Source organism: Coregonus lavaretus, assembly GCF_964263955.1.
Source record: "Coregonus lavaretus genome assembly, chromosome: 22".
Classification (NCBI taxonomy): domain Eukaryota; kingdom Metazoa; phylum Chordata; class Actinopteri; order Salmoniformes; family Salmonidae; genus Coregonus; species Coregonus lavaretus.
This window is the reverse complement of record NC_140009.1, coordinates 9,472,074-9,493,741: the sequence shown is the minus strand read 5'-3', so window position 1 is coordinate 9,493,741 and position 21,668 is coordinate 9,472,074. Positions and strand designations below refer to the sequence as shown.

The 21,668-nt window shown below is 42.5% G+C and overlaps 1 protein-coding gene across 1 annotated transcript in view; it reads right to left on the bottom strand.

Moving 5' to 3' along the window:
• Positions 1-16,842, bottom strand: part of plxna3 (plexin A3) — a gene marked incomplete at both ends in the record, with an annotated part of 147,307 nt that extends 130,465 nt beyond the window's left edge. The window contains 2 exon segments of the mRNA XM_084186683.1: positions 13,167-13,349; positions 15,658-16,842. Of these exon segments, the coding sequence (XP_084042809.1) occupies positions 13,167-13,349; positions 15,658-16,842 (1,368 nt within the window).
• Positions 16,843-21,668: the final 4,826 nt, after the last annotated feature.

The following is a 21,668-nucleotide window of genomic DNA, read 5'->3' as shown; positions in this document are numbered from 1 at the left end:
GGTCAAGTAAAGTACCATGTTCATAATTCGGGACTCTCGGTTGCCAAGACATTTCACACACATGCTGCAACTTAAACGGCAACATTCTTTTTTTTTTTTTACAGGAAAATAGAATCATGGGTAGTGGAGAGATGTTAATAGTTAACGACAAATGAATGATGGTCTGTCTCAAACACAGCACATACAGTAACTTTGGAAAGTATTCAGACCCTTTGACTTTTCCACATTTTGTAAGGTTACAGCCTTCTAAAATGCATTAGTCTACACACAATACCCCATAATAACAAAGCAAAAACAGGTTTTTAGAAATGTTTGCTAATTTATAAAAAATAAAAAAACTGAAATATCACATTTACATAAGTATTCAGACCCTTTACTCAGTACTTTATTGAAGCACCTTTGGCAGCGATTACAGCCTCGAGTCTTTTTGGGTATGACGCTACAAGCTTGGCACACCTGTATTTGTGGAGTTTCTCAAATTCTTCTCTGCAGATCCTCTCAAGCTCTGTCAGGTTGGATGGGGAGCATTGCTGCACAGTTATTTTCAGGTCTCTCCAGAAATGTTAGATCGGGTTCAAGTCCGGGCTCTGGCTGGGCCACTCAAGGACATTCCGAGACTTGTCCCGTAGCCACTCCTGCGTTGTCTTGGCTGTGTGCTTAGGGTCGTTATCCTGTTGGAAGGTGAACCTTCACCCCAGTCTGAGGTACTGACTAGTCTTCCAGTCCCTGCTGCTGAAAAACATCCCCACAGCATGATGCTGCCACCACCATGCTTCACCGTAGGGATGGTGCCAGGTTTCCTCTAGATGTGGCGCTTGGCATTCAGGCCAAAGAGTTCAATATTGGTTTCATCAGACAAGATCATATTTTTTCTCATGGTCTGAGAATCCTTTAGGTGCCTTTTGGCAAACTCCAAAAGGGCTGTCATGTACCTTTTACTGAGGAGTGGCTTCCGTCTGGCCACTCTACCATAAAGGCCTGATTGGTGGAGTGCTGCAGAGATGGTTGTCCTTCAGGAAGGTTCTCCCATCTCCACAGAGGAACTCTAGAGCTCTATCAGACTGACCATCGGGTTCTTGGTCACCTCCCTCACCAAGGCCCTTCTCCCCCGATTGCTCAGTTTGGCCAGGCGGCCAGCTCTAGGAAGAGTCTTGGTGGTTCCAAACTTCTTCCATTTAAGAATGATGGAGGCCACTGTGTTCTTTGGCGACCTTCAATGCTGCAGACATTTTTTGGTACCCTTCCCCAGATCTGTGCCTTGACACAATCCTGTCTCTGAGGTCTACAGACAATTCCTTCGACCTCATGGCTTGGTTTTTGCTCTGACATGCACTGTCAACTGTGGGACCTTACATAGACAGGTGTGTGCCTTTTCAAATCATGTCCAATCAATTTAATTTACCACAGGTGGACTCCAATCAAGTTGTAGAAACATCTCAAGATGATCAATGGAAAGAGGATGCACCTGAGCTTAATCTCGAGTCTCAGAGCAAAGGGTCTGAATACTTATGTAAATAAGGTATTACTGTTTTTATTTGTAATACATTTGCAAACATTTCTAAAAACCTGTTTTCGCTTTGTCATTATGGGATATTGTGTGTTGATTGCTGAGGACATTTTTTTTATTTAATCCATTGTAGAATAAGGCTGTAACGTAACAAAATGTGGAAAAAGTCAAGGGGTCTGAATACTTCCTGAATGCACTGTAACTACAGTGTATCTACAAAAGTATTAGCCTATCATTAACAACTTATAAAAGGGGTGTGCCTGAGCCTCTACAAACATATTCATGCAATTTCAGCATGCCTCACTTATTTATCAACCTTTCATCGTTTTGGGGAGTCCAGAAACAGCAGGGAGTTGATGTGGGGGCCTCAGAGGAAGAAGACAAATGATAAACCTGCTGGATCATTTCCCCAGCAGACTCCCAAGGTTACTTCCAGCCTGATGCTAGAGCCTGCAAACAGAGACTGAAAGACAGCAGGACAGCAGCGGAATGACAAAATGTGTCTGGCAGGCAAAGCCAGGCTTTACAGTTACACTGTGTCCTGACCAACTGAAAAAATACACATCATTTTCTTGTCAAAGATTTCAGAAACTGTTTCCGTTCCTGACGGAATAGCCTACACAGTAGTAAAGATAAAGTGTAATGTTTCCCTGCTACAGAAGGCAGGTTCTGACTCACCAGGAGGGAGGCAGGTTCTGACTCACCAGGAGGGAGGCAGGTTCTGACTCACCAGGAGGGAGGCAGGTTCTGACTCACCAGGAGGGAGGCAGGTTCTGACTCACCAGGAGGGAGGCAGGTTCTGACTCACCAGGAGGAAGGCAGGTTCTGACTCACCAGGAGGGAGGCAGGTTCTGACTCACCAGGAGGGAGGCAGGTTCTGACTCACCAGGAGGGAGGCAGGTTCTGACTCACCAGGAGGGAGGCAGGTTCTGACTCACCAGGATAAGGCAGGACTGAGCCTTTATAGCAGACAGCCAGACACAGGTGCTTAAGTGTTGCTCCTAAACATTGTGCATTTACGATGATGGCAGCACTGACCTTAAATGAAGTTATGAGAGGCACGCCATTCAATTATAGAAAAGAAAATGCGCAGATGAGGGCATATCCAAGAGGGACAGATTTGGGCAGCTTGCCCAAAGAGGCGTATTCCCCAAACACAACACATAACCACTTATTTTGTTTGGTATCTTATGTTTGTTGTGTAGTAAATAATTCAGCTTTTACTGTCATCGTTTTTTATTTGTTTTTTTTTCCTGTGAAGCACATTGCGTTGCATTCCATGTCTGAAATGTGCTGTATAAATAAAGCTTGATTTGATTTGAACCTGTGTCAGATAGATCAGAGTGGTAAAGAGATTATTCTTGAGAGATTATAATGAGAGATAAACAACAACACAAGATATGTACTGTTCAGTAGTAGTAGCAGTCTACTACAGCAGTGAACAATGTCATGGCAGTGAAGGATTCAATTCTCATTTTAGCCACGCCATTTATTTATTTTTTTAAACTCAGTAACCCTTTTATGTATAGAGTATAGAGAAAATACAAGCCCACTTTGTGACACACACTTTGCTCTTCCATCAGCAACATCACTTATACATATTATATATATATACAGTGAGGGAAAAAAGTATTTGATCCCCTGCTGATTTTGTACGTTTGCCCACTGACAAAGAAATGATCAGTCTATAATTTTAATGGTAGGTTTATTTGAACAGTGAGAGACAGAATAACAACAAAAAAATCCAGAAAAATGCATGTCAAAAATGTTATAAATGTATTTGTATTTTAATGAGGGAAATAAGTATTTGACCCCCTCTCAATCAGAAAGATTTCTGGCTCCCAGGAGTCTTTTATACAGGTAACGAGCTGATATTAGGAGCACACTCTTAAAGGGAGTGCTCCTAATCTCAGTTTGTTACCTGTATAAAAGACACCTGCCACAGAAGCAATCAATCAATCAGATTCCAAACTCTCCACCATGGCCAAAACCAAAGAGCTCTCCAAGGATGTCAAGGACAAGATTGTAGACCTACACAAGGCTGGAATGGGCTACAAGACCATCGCCAAGAAGCTTGGTGAGAAGGTGACAACAGTTGGTGCGATTATTCGCAAATGGAAGAAACACAAAATAACGGTCAATCTCCCTCAGCCTGGGGCTCCATGCAAGATCTTACCTTGTGGAGTTGCAATGATCATGAGAACGGCGCAGTGGTCTAAGGCACTGCATCGCAGTGCTAACTGTGCCACCAGGCTCTGTCGCAGCCGGCCGCGACCGGGGGACTCATGGGCGGCGCACAATTGGCCCAGCGTCGTCCAGGGTAGGGGAGGGAATGGCCGGCAGGGATGTAGCTCAGTTGATAGAGCATGGCGTTTGCAACGCCAGGGTTGTGGGTTTGATTCCCACGGGGGGGGGGGGGGGGGGCAGTATAAAAATAAAAATAATAATAATAATAATAATAATGAAAAAATAATAAAAAAATAATGTATTCACTAACTGTAAGTCGCTCTGGATAAGAGAGTCTGCTAAATGACTAAAATGTAATGTAATGTAAATGAATCAGCCCAGAACTACATGGGAGGATCTTGTCAATGATCTCAAGGCAGCTGGGACCATAGTCACAAAGAAAACAATTGGTAACACACTACGCCGTGAAGGACTGAAATCCTGCAGCGCCCGCAAGGTCCCCCTGCTCAAGAAAACACATACAGTGGGGAAAAAAAGTATTTAGTCAGCCACCAATTGTGCAAGTTCTCCCACTTAAAAAGATGAGAGAGGCCTGTAATTTTCATCATAGGTACATGTCAACTACGACAGACAAAATGAGAAGAAAAATCCAGAAAATCACATTGTAGGATTTTTAATGAATTTATTTGCAAATTATGGTGGAAAATAAGTATTTGGTCATTAACAAAAGTTTCTCAATACTTTGTTATATACCCTTTGTTGGCAATGACACAGGTCAAACGTTTTCTGTAAGTCTTCACACGGCTTTCACACACTGTTGCTGGTATTTTGGCCCATTCCTGCATGCAGATCTCCTCTAGAGCAGTGGTGTTTTGGGGCTGTCGCTGGGCAACACGGACATTCAACTCCCTACAAAGATTTTCTATGGGGTTGAGATCTGGAGACTGGCTAGGCCACTCCAGGACCTTGAAATGCTTCTTACGAAGCCACTCCTTCGTTGCCTGGGCGGTGTGTTTGGGATCATTGTCATGCTGAAAGACCCAGCCACGTTTCATCTTCAATGCCCTTGCTGATGGAAGGAGGTTTTCACTCAAAATCTCACGATACATGGCCCCATTCATTCTTTCCTTTACACTGATCAGTCGTCCTGGTCCCTTTGCAGAAAAACAGCCCCAAAGCATGATGTTTCCACCCCCATGCTTCACAGTAGGTATGGTGTTCTTTGGATGCAACTCAGCATTCTTTGTCCTCCAAACACGACGAGTTGAGTTTTTACCAAAAAGTTATATTTTGGTTTCATCTGCCCATATGACATTCTCCCAATCCTCTTCTGGATCATCCAAATGCACTCTAGCAAACTTCAGACGGGCCTGGACATGTACTGGCTTAAGCAGGGGGACACGTCTGGCACTGCAGGATTTGAGTCCCTGGCGGCGTAGTGTGTTACTGATTCTTTGTTACTTTGGTCCCAGCTCTCTGCAGGTCATTCACTAGGTCCCCCCGTGTGGTTCTGGGATTTTTGCTCACCGTTCTTGTGATCATTTTGACCCCACGGGGTGAGATCTTGCGTGGAGCCCCAGATCGAGGGAGATTATCAGTGGTCTTGTATGTCTTCCATTTCCTAATAATTGCTCCCACAGTTGATTTCTTCAAACCAAGCTGCTTACCTATTGCAGATTCAGTCTTCCCAGCCTGGTGCAGGTCTACAATTTAGTTTCTGGTGTCCTTTGACAGCTCTTTGGTCTTGGCCATAGTGGAGTTTGGAGTGTGACTGTTTGAGGTTGTGGACAGGTGTCTTTTATACTGATAACAAGTTCAAACAGGTGCCATTAATACAGGTAATGAGTGGAGGACAGAGGAGCCTCTTAAAGAAGAAGTTACAGGTCTGTGAGAGCCAGAAATCTTGCTTGTTTGTAGGTGACCAAATACTTATTTTCCACCATAATTTGCAAATAAATTAATAAAAAATCCTACAATGTGATTTTCTGGAGAAAAAAAAATCTCAATTTGTCTGTCATAGTTGACGTGTACCTATGATGAAAATTACAGGCCTCTCTCATCTTTTTAAGTGGGAGAACTTGCACAATTGGTGGCTGACTGAATACTTTTCCCCCCCACTGTATACTGGCCCGTCTGAAGTTTGCCAACGAACATCTGAATGATTCAAAGGAGAACTGGGTGAAAGTGTTGTGGTCAGATGAGACCAAAATCGATCTCTTTGGCAAACGTCAGGCTCGAAACCTTAATGACTTGGAGAAGATCTGCAAAGTGGAGTGGGACAAAATCCCTGCTGAGATGTGTGCAAACCTGGTGGCCAACTACAAGAACCATCTGACATCTGTGATTGCCAACAAGGGTTTTGCCACCAAGTACTAAGTCATGTTTTGCAGAGGGGTCAAATACTTATTTCCCTCATTAAAATGCAAATCAAATTATAACATTTTTGACATGCGTTTTTCTGGATTTTGTTGTTGTTATTCTGTCTCTCACTGTTCAAATAAACCTACCATTCAAATTATAGACTGATCATGTCTTTGTCAGTGGGCAAACGTACAAAATCAGCAGGGGATCAAATACTTTTTTCTCTCACTGTATATATATATATATATATATATATATATATATATATATATATATATATATATATATATATATATATATATATATATATATATATATATACACAGTACCAGTCAAAAGTTTGGACACACCTACTCATTCAAGGCTTTTTCTTTATTTTTACAATTTTTTACATTGTAGAATAATAGTGAAGACATCAAAACTATGAAATAACACATATAGAATCATGTAGTAACCAAAAAAGTGTTAAACAAATCAAAATATATTTTATATTTGAGATTCTTCAAATAGCCACCCTTTGTCTTTGATGACAGCTTTGCACACTCTTGGCATTAACTCATCCAGCTTCACCTGGAATGCTTTTCCAACAGTCTTGAAGGAGTTCCCACATGCTGAGCATATGCTTTTCCTTCACTCTGCCGTCCGACTCATCCCAAACCATCTCAATTGGGTTGAGGTCGGGGGATTGTGGATGCCAGGTCATCTGATGCAGCACTCCATCACTCTCCTTCTTGGTAAAATAGCCCTTACACAGCCTGGAGGTGTGTTGGGTCATTGTCCTGTTGAAAAACAAATGATAGTCCCACTAAGCCCAAACCAGATGGGATGGCGTATCGCTGCAGAATGATGTGCTAGCCACGCTGGTTAAGTGTGCCTTGAATTCTAAATAAATCACAGACAGTGTCACCAACAAAGCACCCCCACACCATAACACCTCCTCCTCCATGCTTTACGGTGGGAACCACACATGCGGAGATCATCCATTCACCCACACCGCGTCTCACAAGACACAGCAGTTTGAACCAAAAATCTCCAACTTGGACTCCAGACTAAAGGACAAATTTCCACCAGTCTAATGTACATCACTCGTCTTTCTTGGCACAAGCAGGTCTCTTCTTCTTATTGGTGTCCTTTAGTAGTGGTTTCTTTGCAGCAATTTCGACCATGAAGGCCTGATTCACACAGTCCCCTCTGAACAGTTGATGTTGAGATGTGTCTGTTACTTGAACTATGTGAAGCATTTATTTGGGCTGCAATTTCTGAGGTGCAGTTAACTCTAATGAACTTATCCTCTGCAGCAGAGGTAACTGTGGGTCTTCCTTTCCTGTGGCGGTCCTCATGAGAGCCAGTTTCAGCACAGCGTTTGATGGTTTTTGCGACTGAACTTTCGAAGTTCTTGAAATGTTCCCTATGTCTTAAAGTAATGATGGAGTGTCGTTTCTCTTTGCTTATTTGAGCTGTTCTTGCCATAATATGGACTTGGTCTTTTACCAAATAGGGCTATCTTCTGTATACCAACCCTACCTTGTCACAACACAGCTGATTGGCTCAAACACATTAAGAAGGAAATAAATTCCTCAAATTAACTTTTAAGAAGGCACACCTGTTAATTGAAATGCATTTCAGGTGACTACCTCATGAAGCTGGTTGAGAGAATGCCAAGAGTGTGCAAAGCTGTCATCAAGGCAAAGGGTGGCTGTTTGAAGAATCTCAAATATAAAATATATGTTGATTTGTTTAACACTTTTGTGGTTACTACATGATTCCATATGTGTTATTTCATAGTTTTGATGTCTTCACTATTATTCTACAATGTAAAAAAATTTTTAAATAAAGAAAAACCCTTGAATGAGTAGGTGTGTCCAAACATTTGACTGGTAGTGTATGTATAGTCTGTACATCTGGTCTTAAATACAGAAGGAAAGATGGGTAGAGAGAATGGGATACACATCTGGAAGCTATTTTCCCCCCACCACATCTAAAACTCTCTACTGTTTAACAGCTCTCCCCTCTCCATTCTCACCACCACATGAGCGACATCCCTCTCTGGTTCTCCCTCTCCCTGTGCTCCTGTCAAACAGAACAACAGCTCACTCTGGGCATGGCAAAGCCGATGGGAACTGCTGAGAGGTCTGCTACTAGTCTGCTACTCATGTGTTGGGTAGTCAGTCCACTGGGGCAACAGAGAGCTTGTCTACAATGTAGTTACAGTTCTGGTAAAATATATAAATTGGCACCCTTGCACTTTACAAACTGCAACGGAGCAGAACGTTTTGTTTCTTCTTTTCAAAACGGGTTGAATGGCTATTTTTACCCGGTAGGCACATGCAACTTACCACAGCTGAGATCAATTACACAGTAAACGAGAATCACTTGCCTCCAACAACATTTATTTTAATTCTGAATAATTAAGACCAGGCAATTTTTTTATTCTTTAAAGTGAAAAATCTATTAAAAAGGATATTGGTCCTGTTCAGTTGTAAATCAAACAAATAAATGTGCTAACACCAAATGTTTTTTTCAATTGTAACTTATTTTGGAATAAATTGTTAATAGTGCGAAGTGCGAAGGTGCCAGTATATTTGACTGCAACTGTATGTAGTATAAACATGGACTCTGGAACTGAGGCCTCTAGAAAAAGACAGAGGAATCTCTAGTTCATGAATAGCTGGTTAGTGGTTAGTGTTTTTCAGATTCAATACAAGATTCTGAGGATCTAAAACCTGTCAGAAATTCACTTGATCCCTCGACCCTTGGAAAGGCTGATTGCTTAGCAATTTCTATGAATCACCAACCATATATTTTGTGAGACAACGCTTGAATTGCTCGACAACCTTGAAAAGGTCAATGAAAAGCAGCACAAGTGCAGGAATTCTTTCTTAACCATAAGAACACCTTCCAAACAGAATCAAAAGCGACAAATAAAGCAAAAATGTATGCCATAGAAATATAATACACTTGGCATAAAACGGCACCTTTCCACACAACAACGATCTGACAGAGATATTGTAGCAAAAGCTCTTCAGAACTCTCCCGTACATGTGAGAGAACACTCCCCTTGCAACAACACATGGAGAACAATGGCCCCTGCTCTCCAGACATAACATCACTCAGCCTTGTTCTGTACCGGGGGATTTACGGCAAACAGATTTCCCCACGATCAAACCTGCCATGGGCCGGGACGGCTCGTAAATCTAGGCCCTGGCATGCTCCACAGCCCATTCACCCAACACTGATTTATACTGCTGAATTAGCTCCCATTCCAATTTGAGGCTGACACCACTCTGGACAGATGCAGGGAGAATAGAACAGGAGACATGGGGGTGCAGACCATGTCATAAAGGTAACACCTGACCTGTACAGCTTGTCTACTGCTGTACATATAAACTGTTAAGGGGGTAACCTGTAGGATGGTCAGATCTTACTGACTGTCCTATATGGGTGGGAATTGCCAGGGACCGACCTCATGATACGGTATTCTCATGATACTTAGGTGCCGATACAATATGTCTGTAATTTTATTATATTTTTTACAAATCGTTACTTGGAGTCAAAGTATCAATATAATATCATCCAAAATAATATTGCGATATGTAAGTGTATCGATTTTTCTCCCTCATCACTACTGTCCTTTGGATTGCCAATACCGTAAAATGTTGAATCTTTATAATATAGTCAATATCTTAGCTTATGGTAGTATTTATTATTGAGTCCCAGCTATTAAATATTTCCAGCATTATGAAAAGCCAACATCAAAACAAACCATTGCTTGGCATTTCATATTAAAACAAATGATTAAAATGATTAAATATTAAAAACTGTCATGGAAACTTGATTTGCATGAATTCACTATGGAAGTTGAGACAAGATGGCTAGCATTAAAAAAATAGAAAAGTCTATGCACACACACACACACACACACACATAATAACATCAGCAGTGGCACCACACCAGCACAAGCAATAAAATACACCTGACAACCTCGGTCTCATACACAGCCTGTTGCTGACTCAGACTATGTGATCCAGAAAGGCCTTTTCCTATTTCAGCAGTAATATATATCTCACTGCAGCCTCCACAGTGGTGATGGGGAGGTGTACTTGGACCCGGAGAGGAAATGATGCAACATTTCAATACTTTTTGCAAACCGTTGATTACATTACAGTTGTTTCAGCTGAATGCATCTTGCTTGGTGTCACAGTCGTATCCAATAGTGTGTAATAGAATTAGCAGAATTCCAAACAAGGACACAGCTGTTCATTACCTGCACAAGAGTACAGGTGCAAAATCAAATCAATCAGATGCAATCATCGTACACTCATAATTATAACCTTATAATTAGGATTTCCCTTTGTGTTTGCCTGAAAGGATCATCTTACAAATCAATACAAATACATTCAAAGCACCGCTCAGCTCCATTTTCACCACAAAATAATAATTATTTTTATATAATAGCCTAATCTCAGTTAGACCTAACGCTGGTTCCTCTCTCCTACATATGCCACTGTGAAACCCATTGGTAGGGGACAGGAAATACTAGGGGCTCATGGGTAATTTCCGCATGGCTCCAGAAAGCGGCTTGTGTTCTCTATTCTCTTGCCAAAACAAACAAGCCATTCTGAGAGGAAATATGGTGCGATTATACAGCCTCCTCCTGCATTCTCTAGCTCCCTATTGTGGCAGGTAGTCTAATACTCCACACTGGGCCACAACAAGCTATCCCTCAGAGCAGCATTTCACTGGAAAACATTAAAAACATAACACCCACAGGATGAAACGTGTGCAATATCCACTTTCTATTAAGTGTAACTGTAATGCAACCTATCTATTTGGTTTCTATTGAGATTGAGCTTAAAACCAAAGCAGCCAGTGGCTGGTGTGAATAAGCCCTTTTTAGATTGTGTGAACATTTGACTTCCCTGCCAGGGCTTGGCCTTTGCAGTCTCCTGCTTTTTCTTTCACAATAATACATGCACCACAACCACATAATCCACTCACAAATTAAATAAACCCCAACCCCCTCGAATTGTGTTAGCAAATAATGCAAATTACAGTTTTTAATACACCCAATGAATTCATGATGATGATCTGCATTTAAGACAAGTGTATTTAAGTGGGGGGGGGGGGGAAAGCAGCATCTTAAAAACATGAGATGGGAAAATGTGCAGAGAGATTATCCTAAATATCTTTCTGTATTATCAATGCAGATCATTTAAACATATTAAGTACTGAATCATCTTGACAGACACTGTCATCAGTATGGCTAAATACTCCAAACTCGGCTTGTAGACATAGCCTTGTGACCCAGTCATTTTAGCAACAAGCAAGAAGATGGAGGTAGGGAATATATTGAGACATGTATCAACAGGGGACCTCATAAATAACTGGAATAGAAAACAAAACACAAGACTACTCTCCAAGGAGAAGACATTCTAACTAAGCCCATGCTTTTTAGTGTGTATGTGAGCACAGTTTAATTTCTGATCTGGGAATAGGATGGTGGGTGTAATTCATTATAATTACTGTGACAAGTGAAAAGTAGCTAAGTCAGTCTCTAGATCCTGCCCTACATCTCATCGAACTTCTCTCATATGAGATGGTTAACTCGAACTTCATCCTGCAGAATCAACACAACAGACCACCCAATGAACATATACAAGGACGAGGGACTGGGGCATTTATAAGAGAATGATTATTGATTCCAATAAAAATACAAATATTATCTTACTGTTGTACTATAAACATTTCTTCTCATCCAATCTCAGGCTTTTATTTAAAAGGCAGAGCAAGCAGACTAAGTGACTTGATACTCAAAGATAGGCAATAGCACACACTAGTTCTAATCTAATAGAACACTAGAGGAGAATTGATATTTTGGAGTTGGCTGAGCAGGAAAGTGAGGGCATCATTTCTCAGTAGCACCATTGGGAATATTGTTATTGTTCTAAACAGTGGGCACAGAGGTCAGGGTGAGTCATGGGGTGTTTTTCTTTTCATTGAACATTGTGGGGGTAGACCATGATTCTCTCTGGTAGAGCGCCAAACTACGTTCTCCTGTCCACAAAACCAATGGAGAGTGACAGAAATAGCATCATATGTATCCCTCTCCAGTCATCGCCATATTCAGTGGTGATATCATTCAAAAATTGTCCAAAATTCTAGATGGCATTCCAAGTCCTTCAAGATGGTATTCCAATAAGTGTTTTTACTTTTCAATGACAGTTATGAAAGGACAAAATCATTATCGACTTTAAATGAATCCTAGAAGTCATTGGTCAGTGCTCTACTATCACTCTGTCTCTAAGTTAGTCTGAGGTTGACACACTGGATGGAAACCATAGATCCACATGAGGCGGTGTGATGAAAAATCGCAATACATATATAAATCAAAAAGGCTATAATGCATAACATGTAGAACTACAATGAATTCAACAGAGTAATAAGAACTTAAGCGTTCTATAGAGTTGATGTCATAAGACCCATTGATGTCACTTTTTCAGAAATTAAGTGCAACTAGGGCAGAGGTATCCTAAAATAAATAACCGTGGATTTTAAACATAATTTTGAGAAAACAAGCTTGCGTTGAATATAATGTACCCAGCATTTCAACCCAGAATGACTAACTGCTGATGTTCTTCATCTATTTTAAATGACTGAGCCATGATTATAACATTGTGTCAACTCCCAGCAGAGCAGAAACCAAAAATAAATCCATGCAGAAGAAGATGGAGGCTGAGCATATTCTACCGCCAACTCAAGTCAGAAAGGCCATATCTATACAACAAAAAGTCCCAAACCAGAGAAAGATCATTGATTTTCATGAAGCTTTTATAGAGTAAACTGAGAAAAGACCTCCATGGCTTCCACTAGCAATTTCATGGTATATTCAATCCTGCTTTTGACCGAAAAAGCATTCTATACTGTATCATGCAATGTTCTACAAATATTGAATCACAGTGCAAAATAAATCTGACAAAGCGGTTGGTGTTCGGTGAAATCCCATCTCTGCCTCCAACACCTTGTAAGCCTTCATGTAGAGAATTCTAACACGGCTTCCGGGGAATAATTGATCGGCCCAACTGAACAGAAAGAATCAGAATGTCTCCCTTACCTTTTTGAGGTGTCCGCTTCGGGTTCCCACAAACACTACTGAGTGGTCTCCATAGGTGTAGGCTGTCACCGCTCCCATGCCGTCCACGCGGTCATCATAGAGAGGGATCCCCTCTATCCCCTGAAGACCCCCCAGAGGTTGGTTCAACACCAGCCCACAGAAGTCATCACCGATCTGCTTCGGCTGCAAAACAAAACAAGAACGGGACAATGTTCAGAATGTATCAAGGTTTTGGATCAAATGCAGCCTATTTAATCATTTAGGGCTTGGAATACACAAAACGCTAATAGAATTTGGGAGCTTTCACTACACCTCTAAGATACATAAAGAAACATGAACATGCCATCAATTACTAAGATAAGAAATGTAATAAGAAACACTCCTCTGAGCGCCGATGAAACTGCACATTCTTGGCATGTGAGGGAAAAAAGTATTTGATCCCCTGCTGATTTTGTACGTTTGTCCACTGACAAAGAAATGATCAGTCTATAATTTTAATGGTAGGTTTATTTGAACAGTGACAGACAGAATAACAACAAACAAATCCAGAAAAACGCATGTCAAAAATGTTATAAATTGATTTGCATTTTAATGAGGGAAATAAGTATTTGACCCCTCTGCAAAACATGACTTAGTACTTGGTGGCAAAACCCTTGTTGGCAATCACAGAGGTCAGACGTTTCTTGTAGTTGGCCACCAGGTTTGCACACATCTCAGGAGGGATTTTGTCCCACTCCTCTTTGCAGATCTTCTCCAAGTCATTAAGGTTTCGAGGCTGACGTTTGGCAACTCGAACCTTCAGCTCCCTCCACAGATTTTCTATGGGATTAAGGTCTGGAGACTGGCTAGGCTACTCCAGGACCTTAGTGTGCTTCTTCTTGAGCCACTCCTTTGTTGCCTTGGCCGTGTGTTCTGGGTCATTGTCATGCTGGAATACCCATCCACGACCCATTTTCAATGCCCTGGCTGAGGGAAGGAGGTTCTCACCCAAGATTTGACGGTACATGGCCCCGTCCATCGTCCCTTTGATGCGGTGAAGTTGTCCTGTCCCTTTAGCAGAAAAACACCCCCAAAGCATAATGTTTCCACCTCCATGTTTGACGGTGGGGATGGTGTTCTTGGGGTCATTGGCAGCATTCCTCCTCCTCCAAACACGGCGAGTTGAGTTAAACTCCCTTTAAGAGAATGCTCCTAATCTCAGCTCGTTACCTGTATAAAAAGACAACTGGGAGCCAGAAATCTTTCTGATTGAGAGGGGGTCAAATACTTATTTCCCTCATTAAAATGCAAATCAATTTATAACATTTTTGACATGCGTTTTTCTGGATATTTTTAATGTTATTCTGTCTCTCACTGTTCAAATAAACCTACCATTAAAATTATAGACTGATCATTTCTTTGTCAGTGGGCAAACGTACAAAATCAGCAGGGGATCAAATACTTTTTTTCCCTCACTGTACATTGCTAGGCTGGCTATGTGTCAACTAAAAACATGCCGGCGTCAGAGGAACAAACGATTGTTGTTGTTGAGCCCTTATGAAGGATAACTATATCAAACAAGTCCAGGGCCAGAGTCTGGCACGCACCCTCTCATTATGTGGTCAAGGGCTATTGCTGCGCATGAGAAGGGACTAATGATATCCATGAAGCAGGCCATAATCAAGAGCAGATTTGCATCAGCTGCGGGGAGTCCTGTTGCTCCTAATAAAAACAATCCACGCCTTCCTTATGGGATCCAGGTCAGTTACTGATACTCATCGTTCTCCTCTCTGCTCTGCCCTAAAAACTAACGCGGTGGGTTTCGGGTGCCATCAGCCAGTAGAGCACAAGGAGGGAGGAAAATGTAACTTTCTGCACAAACCTTGACAGAACATCTTATAAATATACAAGTACGGTTTTGGCAGTAGCTCTTCAACTGTTCTTGATTTAAATCCTTGAGAGAGGTACCCTTTTATAATATGAATCCGTTTAAATACCTTGCCTGCTGTACAGTATTTAGATGGATCACTACTTAACTGTATGTTTCATGAGTTGCCTCATAATACTACAGTACAGTGATATGACTGGAGTCAGCTTCATAGGAGATAACCCTCCATAGAGATAAACTGCTCTGTTTTATGGTTTTATCCCAGATAAAGTTTACTGGAATATAAATTATTCAATTTATCAAACATAGTATAGATCAGCTGGGACTTTTCATGTTGTATATTCACTCTAAATACGATTCTGGATGTAGAAATACCAAAAGACTGGTCATAAAGCGTCATAAGGTGGAGAGTAGCTAGGATATCCTATGCCTAGAACGTGTTTGCAAGCCTGTCAAATGTTTCAATATATTCATGGAGCATTTGGGCTATTGAAGTTAATGAGGTATGGATGAAATATGCAAGTAAACCCAGCAGAATATTGCCTCCTCTGGGGCTGGGGCCTGAGGCTGGATAGAAGTACTTGATTTGAGCGGAATTACTCAAATGAAATGGTGATGACTCACCGTGTTGATGCAGGGGAGCTCCTTGTTGAGCAGCCAGGGCAGGGACAGCTTGCCCTCCCCACGGTAGCAGGACTTGATCCTCTCCCTCATGGCCAGGTTGATCTGATGCAGGGTAAAGAGACACAGGACTGTTTCCCGAGGCGGGTTGGCCCGGTTCTTCTGGCCCTGGGAGAACACCACAAACAGCACATCCTCGTCCTCAGACAGCCCCAAGGCCTGGGCCAGCATCCGACCAGGACGGTGCTTGTAGGCGGACTGGACCAGCCGGTACTCCACCCCATCCTTGGTGCAGCCCAAGGGGAACTCCACGTAAGAATAGAACTCGGTGTCGTTGGAACACATCCGCACTATCTTAGAGGTGAAGAACTTTTCACCGGTGGCATCCATCTGGGTGAGCTGTGTGTCCAGCTGCAACGTCAGAAAGTAGACGTAGGTACGGCTGGAGAATCCATACACGTAGTAGATGTCAAACGCTGGGTAGAGGGACAGGGTGTCGGAGGGTATCTTGATTTGTGAGGACACAAACTCGTCCTGGTAGACCAGACTGAACATGTTAACACTCTCTTCATCAGTGACCAGCTTACGGCTGGACAGGGTAGGGAAATACTCTGACTTGCCATCGATGGCTGCCCCGATGAACAGCCGGCTGCTCCCCTTCTTCTCATTCTTCCACTTCCCTTCTGTTCTGTCAACCACCACTCCTGCCATGCCGTCGGCCTCCCTTGCTCCAGAGAGGTAGTGCTCCTTGCGGTGGTGGGGCTCTCCCAGCTTGAAGAGGTCCTCCAGCCGCAGGAACTGACACACGCCCTGCCAGATGCTCCCACATGCTACCAGGCGGTCGCCAGCGTAATCAACCAGCAGCAACTTGTTGACGTTGTCAGAGAACTCCAGTTTGTGTGCACAGGCTCGTACGCTGGGAGGGGGGTAACATTTGGCGTTGTCTTCCACCGGGCCAGTCGTGTGTGAACGCAGCTCTGTTAGGTTGGCAGACAGCTTGAAGACCCGGTTCACTGCTCCCACATAGACCTCTCCCGTCCGGCTGTGCACTGTGAGATGAGTGAGGCTGGTGTCTGTGACCCTGTAGGTGCCTGTCTCAGGGGGGAGCTTGGTCGGGGCCATGGGGAATGCATTGTTAGTCCCAGAGTGTAGAAAAAGGACAAATACCACCAGCCATTTGGGTGCCATGATTGAGATTTTTTGGTGGTGGGGGAATAGAGCTCGCCACGTGAGCTTATTGCAGTACTTTGTCCGTCTTAGTTCAGTGGTTCATGTCTGAAATGAAAAATATATGTTGGTTAGGATAGGAAATGGATTGCAGTATTGAATGCATGAGTAAGTAGTGTCCCCTCTTCAAAGTTTAATGGGCTTTATGCACTCCAAAAAACGAATTAGAGGGAGAAAAACCTCATTCAATTTTCAGCACTTTTCAGTGCACCCTCCCCCCACCACCAACTCCTGACTGTAGTCAATTTTGAGATATTAATGACTAAATGTGCTAGTCAGCCACTGACACAGCTGTGTGTGTGAGGGAGGTTTGGGGGAGTTTATTGATCGTAGGGCTTCTGTTGGTGCCAGGGCTTGTCTCTCCCACTACCTTCACTCAATGGATTGCTAATAAACCTTTATAGCCATCACCAACACTAATCCAGAGCACATTTGTTAATTAGGAAGTATTGCTACTAGGAAAAGAGAATGTGACAACAACAGAAGATACACAAATGGACAGGGGAAAGTGAAGATGCGCTGCGATATATTAGTAACGCACCACAGAATAATGCTGTAGTGATCAGTGGGTCAGACATAGTTCCACTGCTCATGATCCCCCCCCCGCTGGTCAGAGCTTCTGGAATGAATGAGGCCATTATGGCACCTCAACAGCCTGGGTTAGGGCTCGGTTAGGAAGAGGCCCTTATGGCACCTCAACAGCCTGGGTTAGGGCTCGGTTAGGAAGAGGCCCTTATGGCACCTCAACAGCCTGGGTTAGGGCTCGGTTAGGAAGAGGCCCTTATGGCACCTCAACAGCCTGGGTTAGGGCTGGGTAGGAAGTAGGAACACAGGAAGAATGGGTCTTTAATCATCTGACACATTTCAGCAGTTTGGGGTTTCAGGTATTAGCAGCACACAGACAGACAGACAGACAGACAGACAGGCAGACAGAGACAGAGACAGAGACAGAGACAGAGACAGAGACAGAGACAGAGACAGAGACAGAGACAGAGACAGAGACAGAGACAGAGACAGAGACCGAGACCGAGATCGAGACCGAGACCGAGACCGAGATCGAGATCGAGACAGACAGCACCTCTAGCATTTACTAAGCGCTACTTTGTTCTCTGCATGAGGGGTGCACGATATTCTGCCCGTCAACTTATTTAGTGTGTCCAGAGTGTTTGGTGAGTTTCGGTAGTGACGTTACCTCACAATAACAACAGTAGCTTTGTTAGGTTGTCTCTGACCTCACTAATTATGAGTCATCACGTAGTTGTCACAGAGAGGGCAGGAAAACACGGAACTCATCACAAATCCAATCATCCATGCCATAGTTATTTTTTTTAAATATATATATAATTTATTTTTACTGGCATTAATCTCCTTTAATGCATTTTTATGCCACATTCGACAACAGTTGGGAATATCAAATCCTTTGTTTCGCAAATGCATGCATGCCAAAATAGCACTTTTATCAAAACTGATTAATTCATTGTGAAAATGATTCAGTTGTGCTCACAGGTCTAAATGGGTATACATGGTGACAGTAATAGTCCCGTCTGAAAAAGGAGATTTTGCCATGTTTTTTTTCTCTTTCATCCACCCATGACACTCATGACAATGAAATATGCTTCATGAATACCTAAAATGGATAGAATCATTACTGCTGCAAAGATCAGCGCAACACTTTCTCATTAGCAGCCGCTGTTTGATAAATCTGTTTTAAGTTTCATAACAAATGGTAGAATGTTTAATGCATGCAAAATATCTATCGGCTGTGAAAATGCTCAGCGATTGACAGGAAAAATAAACAGCGAAACAGCAATTCTGAAGCTGGCGTATGCACCCTTCCCTTACACGTCGGTGATGCCAAAAAGCCCTCATAAAGGTCTGAAACAGAATAGGCCACTTTCAGCCTTTAAATTCAGCGCAAAACTCCCAGTCATTGCCCATGGCAATACAATGCTGTATTGTAGTGCATTTCCTGACTTGTGGAATACTATTGAGTAGCAGTCACAATGATTTCATTACCACAGAAGACAGAGGAACACTGACTGGTGCCAGTAAAAGCTGAATTACTTAGCAGAAAATCTTGACCTGGAGTTTTAGAATTATAAAGCAGAGATGGTGCTAGAGATGAATTAAAAAGCAGACTCTAATGATTGACTTAAATAACAACGGTAAATAACATATGAAACCTCAGCGGGAAATAAGACCTCCCTGCCCACACAGTGAGAATAATTCCAGGTTTACTGGCTCAAGTTCTTTCAATAATCTTTACAGCAGAGTGTGTGTGTGTGTGTGTGTGTGTGTGTGTGTGTGTGTGTGTATGTGAGTGCGTGTGTGTGTGTGTGTGTGTGCGTGTGTGTGTGTATGTGTGTGTGTGTGTGTGTGTGTGTGTGTGTGTGTGTGTGTGTGTGTGTGTGTGTCTGTGTGTGTGTGTGTGTGTGTGTGTGTGTGTGTGTGTGTGTGTGTGTGTGTGTGCGTGTGTGCACGCACACATGGTACAACCACTAACCACCCAAGAGTAAGCTCATTTGACAGTGATAAGGTTTAGTTGAAGACTTACTAGTGTGGAGCATAGCCTAGGGTTTGTGATGCGATATGTAATAAGCGACAGCTTCACTAGGCTATTACTCAATACCTACCAATGGCTTTGTTTGGGTCATGACATCTAAACCATTATGGGCACAGATCACACACCCAATATTAATTGGCTATCTTCTGATTACTTAATAAAAATGAACAAGTGCGTTCAGGTTATGAAATGTCAATTAACGACTAGCTGCTAGTGCAGTTGGATGTACATGAACGACTAGCTGCTAGTGCAGTTGGAAGTACATTAACGACTAGCTGCTAGTGCAGTTGGATGTACATTAACGACTAGCTGCTAGTGCAGTTGGATGTACATTAACGACTAGCTGCTAGTGCAGTTGGATGTACATTAACGACTAGCTGCTAGTGCAGTTGGAAGTACATTAACGACTAGCTGCTAGTGCAGTTGGAAGTACATTAACGACTAGCTGCTAGTGCAGTTGGAAGTACATTAACGACTAGCTGCTAGTGCAGTTGGATGTACATTAACGACTAGCTGCTAGTGCAGTTGGAAGTACATGAACGACTAGCTGCTAGTGCAGTTGGAAGTACATGAACGACTAGCTGCTAGTGCAGTTGGAAGTACATGAACGACTAGCTGCTAGTGCAGTTGGAAGTACATTAACGACTAGCTGCTAGTGCAGTTGGAAGTACATTAACGACTAGCTGCTAGTGCAGTTGGAAGTACATTAACGACTAGCTGCTAGTGCAGTTGGAAGTACATTAACGACTAGCTGCTAGTGCAGTTGGAAGTACATGAACGACTAGCTGCTAGTGCAGTTGGAAGTACATTAACGACTAGCTGCTAGTGCAGTTGGAAGTACATTAACGACTAGCTGCTAGTGCAGTTGGAAGTACATTAACGACTAGCTGCTAGTGCAGTTGGAAGTACATTAACGACTAGCTGCTAATGCAGTTGGATAAGATGAAAGATGGAGGGGATGAGAACATCAGAATAATCCTTAAATACTGACTGGTTGCTGCTGACTCCCATTAAACACAATCTCCTTTAGAGATGGAGATGAGAGTGGGCCATGTTTTTAGATGAACGGTTAGGAATGGAAAGAGTGTGTCGAGTGTCTGTGAAACGTGAACACAAAGAAGCAATCAGGGCAATCACCATTTCACCTAATCAAGGACTCTGAAAACAACACTCTCTCTCGTCACCGGTACTTCTCTAATGAGGGTCAACAGCACTTGATAAAAAAAAAGAATTGCTCTCTTTCCTATTAAAGATGCTGTTCACTCATGGGTACAGATGACCAATACCAATAATATATTTGAGAGTTTCATTTCAAAGGCACTCACCCCTACTCAACTGTCATAAGTTCACATAACGGTATGTTGCCTCTTCCTGCGTACAGTAAACTACTGCAGATGGGGCATGAACACCAAGATGTTTCCTTTCAGAATAATTTTTTGCCATAAAAATGAAAATGTTTTGGGTAGAATACAGGTTGCATCTATTTGAAGTATAAGTACATTAGCACTTACAGTATGTGGTGAATTCATAAAACATCCACCCTAACTAAAGATCTGTGTCTGTACCTAGCCTTGGCATACATTCCACATGAATACAGTGAGGGAAAAAAGTATTTGATCCCCTGCTGATTTTGTACGTTTGCCCACTGACAAAGAAATTATCAATTTTTATGGTAGGTTTATTTGAACAGTGAGAGACAGAATAACAACAACAAAATCCAGAAAAACGCATGTCAGAAATGTTATAAATTGATTTGCATTTTAATGAGGGAAATAAGTATTTGACCCCCTCTCAATCAGAAAGATTTCTGCCACCCAGGTGTCTTTTATACAGGTAACAAGCTGAGATTAGGAGCACACTCTTAGCTTGTTACCTGTATAAAAGACACCTGTCCACAGAAGCAATCAAGCAATCAGATTCCAAACTCTCCACCATGGCCAAGACCAAAGAGCTCTCCAAGGATGTCAGGGACAAGATTGTAGACCTACACAAGGCTGGAATGGGCTACAAGACCATCGCCAAGCAGCTTGGTGAGAAGGTGACAACAGTTGGTGCGATTATTCGCAAATGGAAGAAACACAAAATAACTGTCAATCTCCCTCGGCCTGAGGCTCCATGCAAGATCTCTCCTTGTGGAGTTGCAATGATCATGAGAATGGTGAGGAATCAGCCCAGAACTACACGGGAGGATCTTGTCAATGATCTCAAGGCAGCTGGGACCATA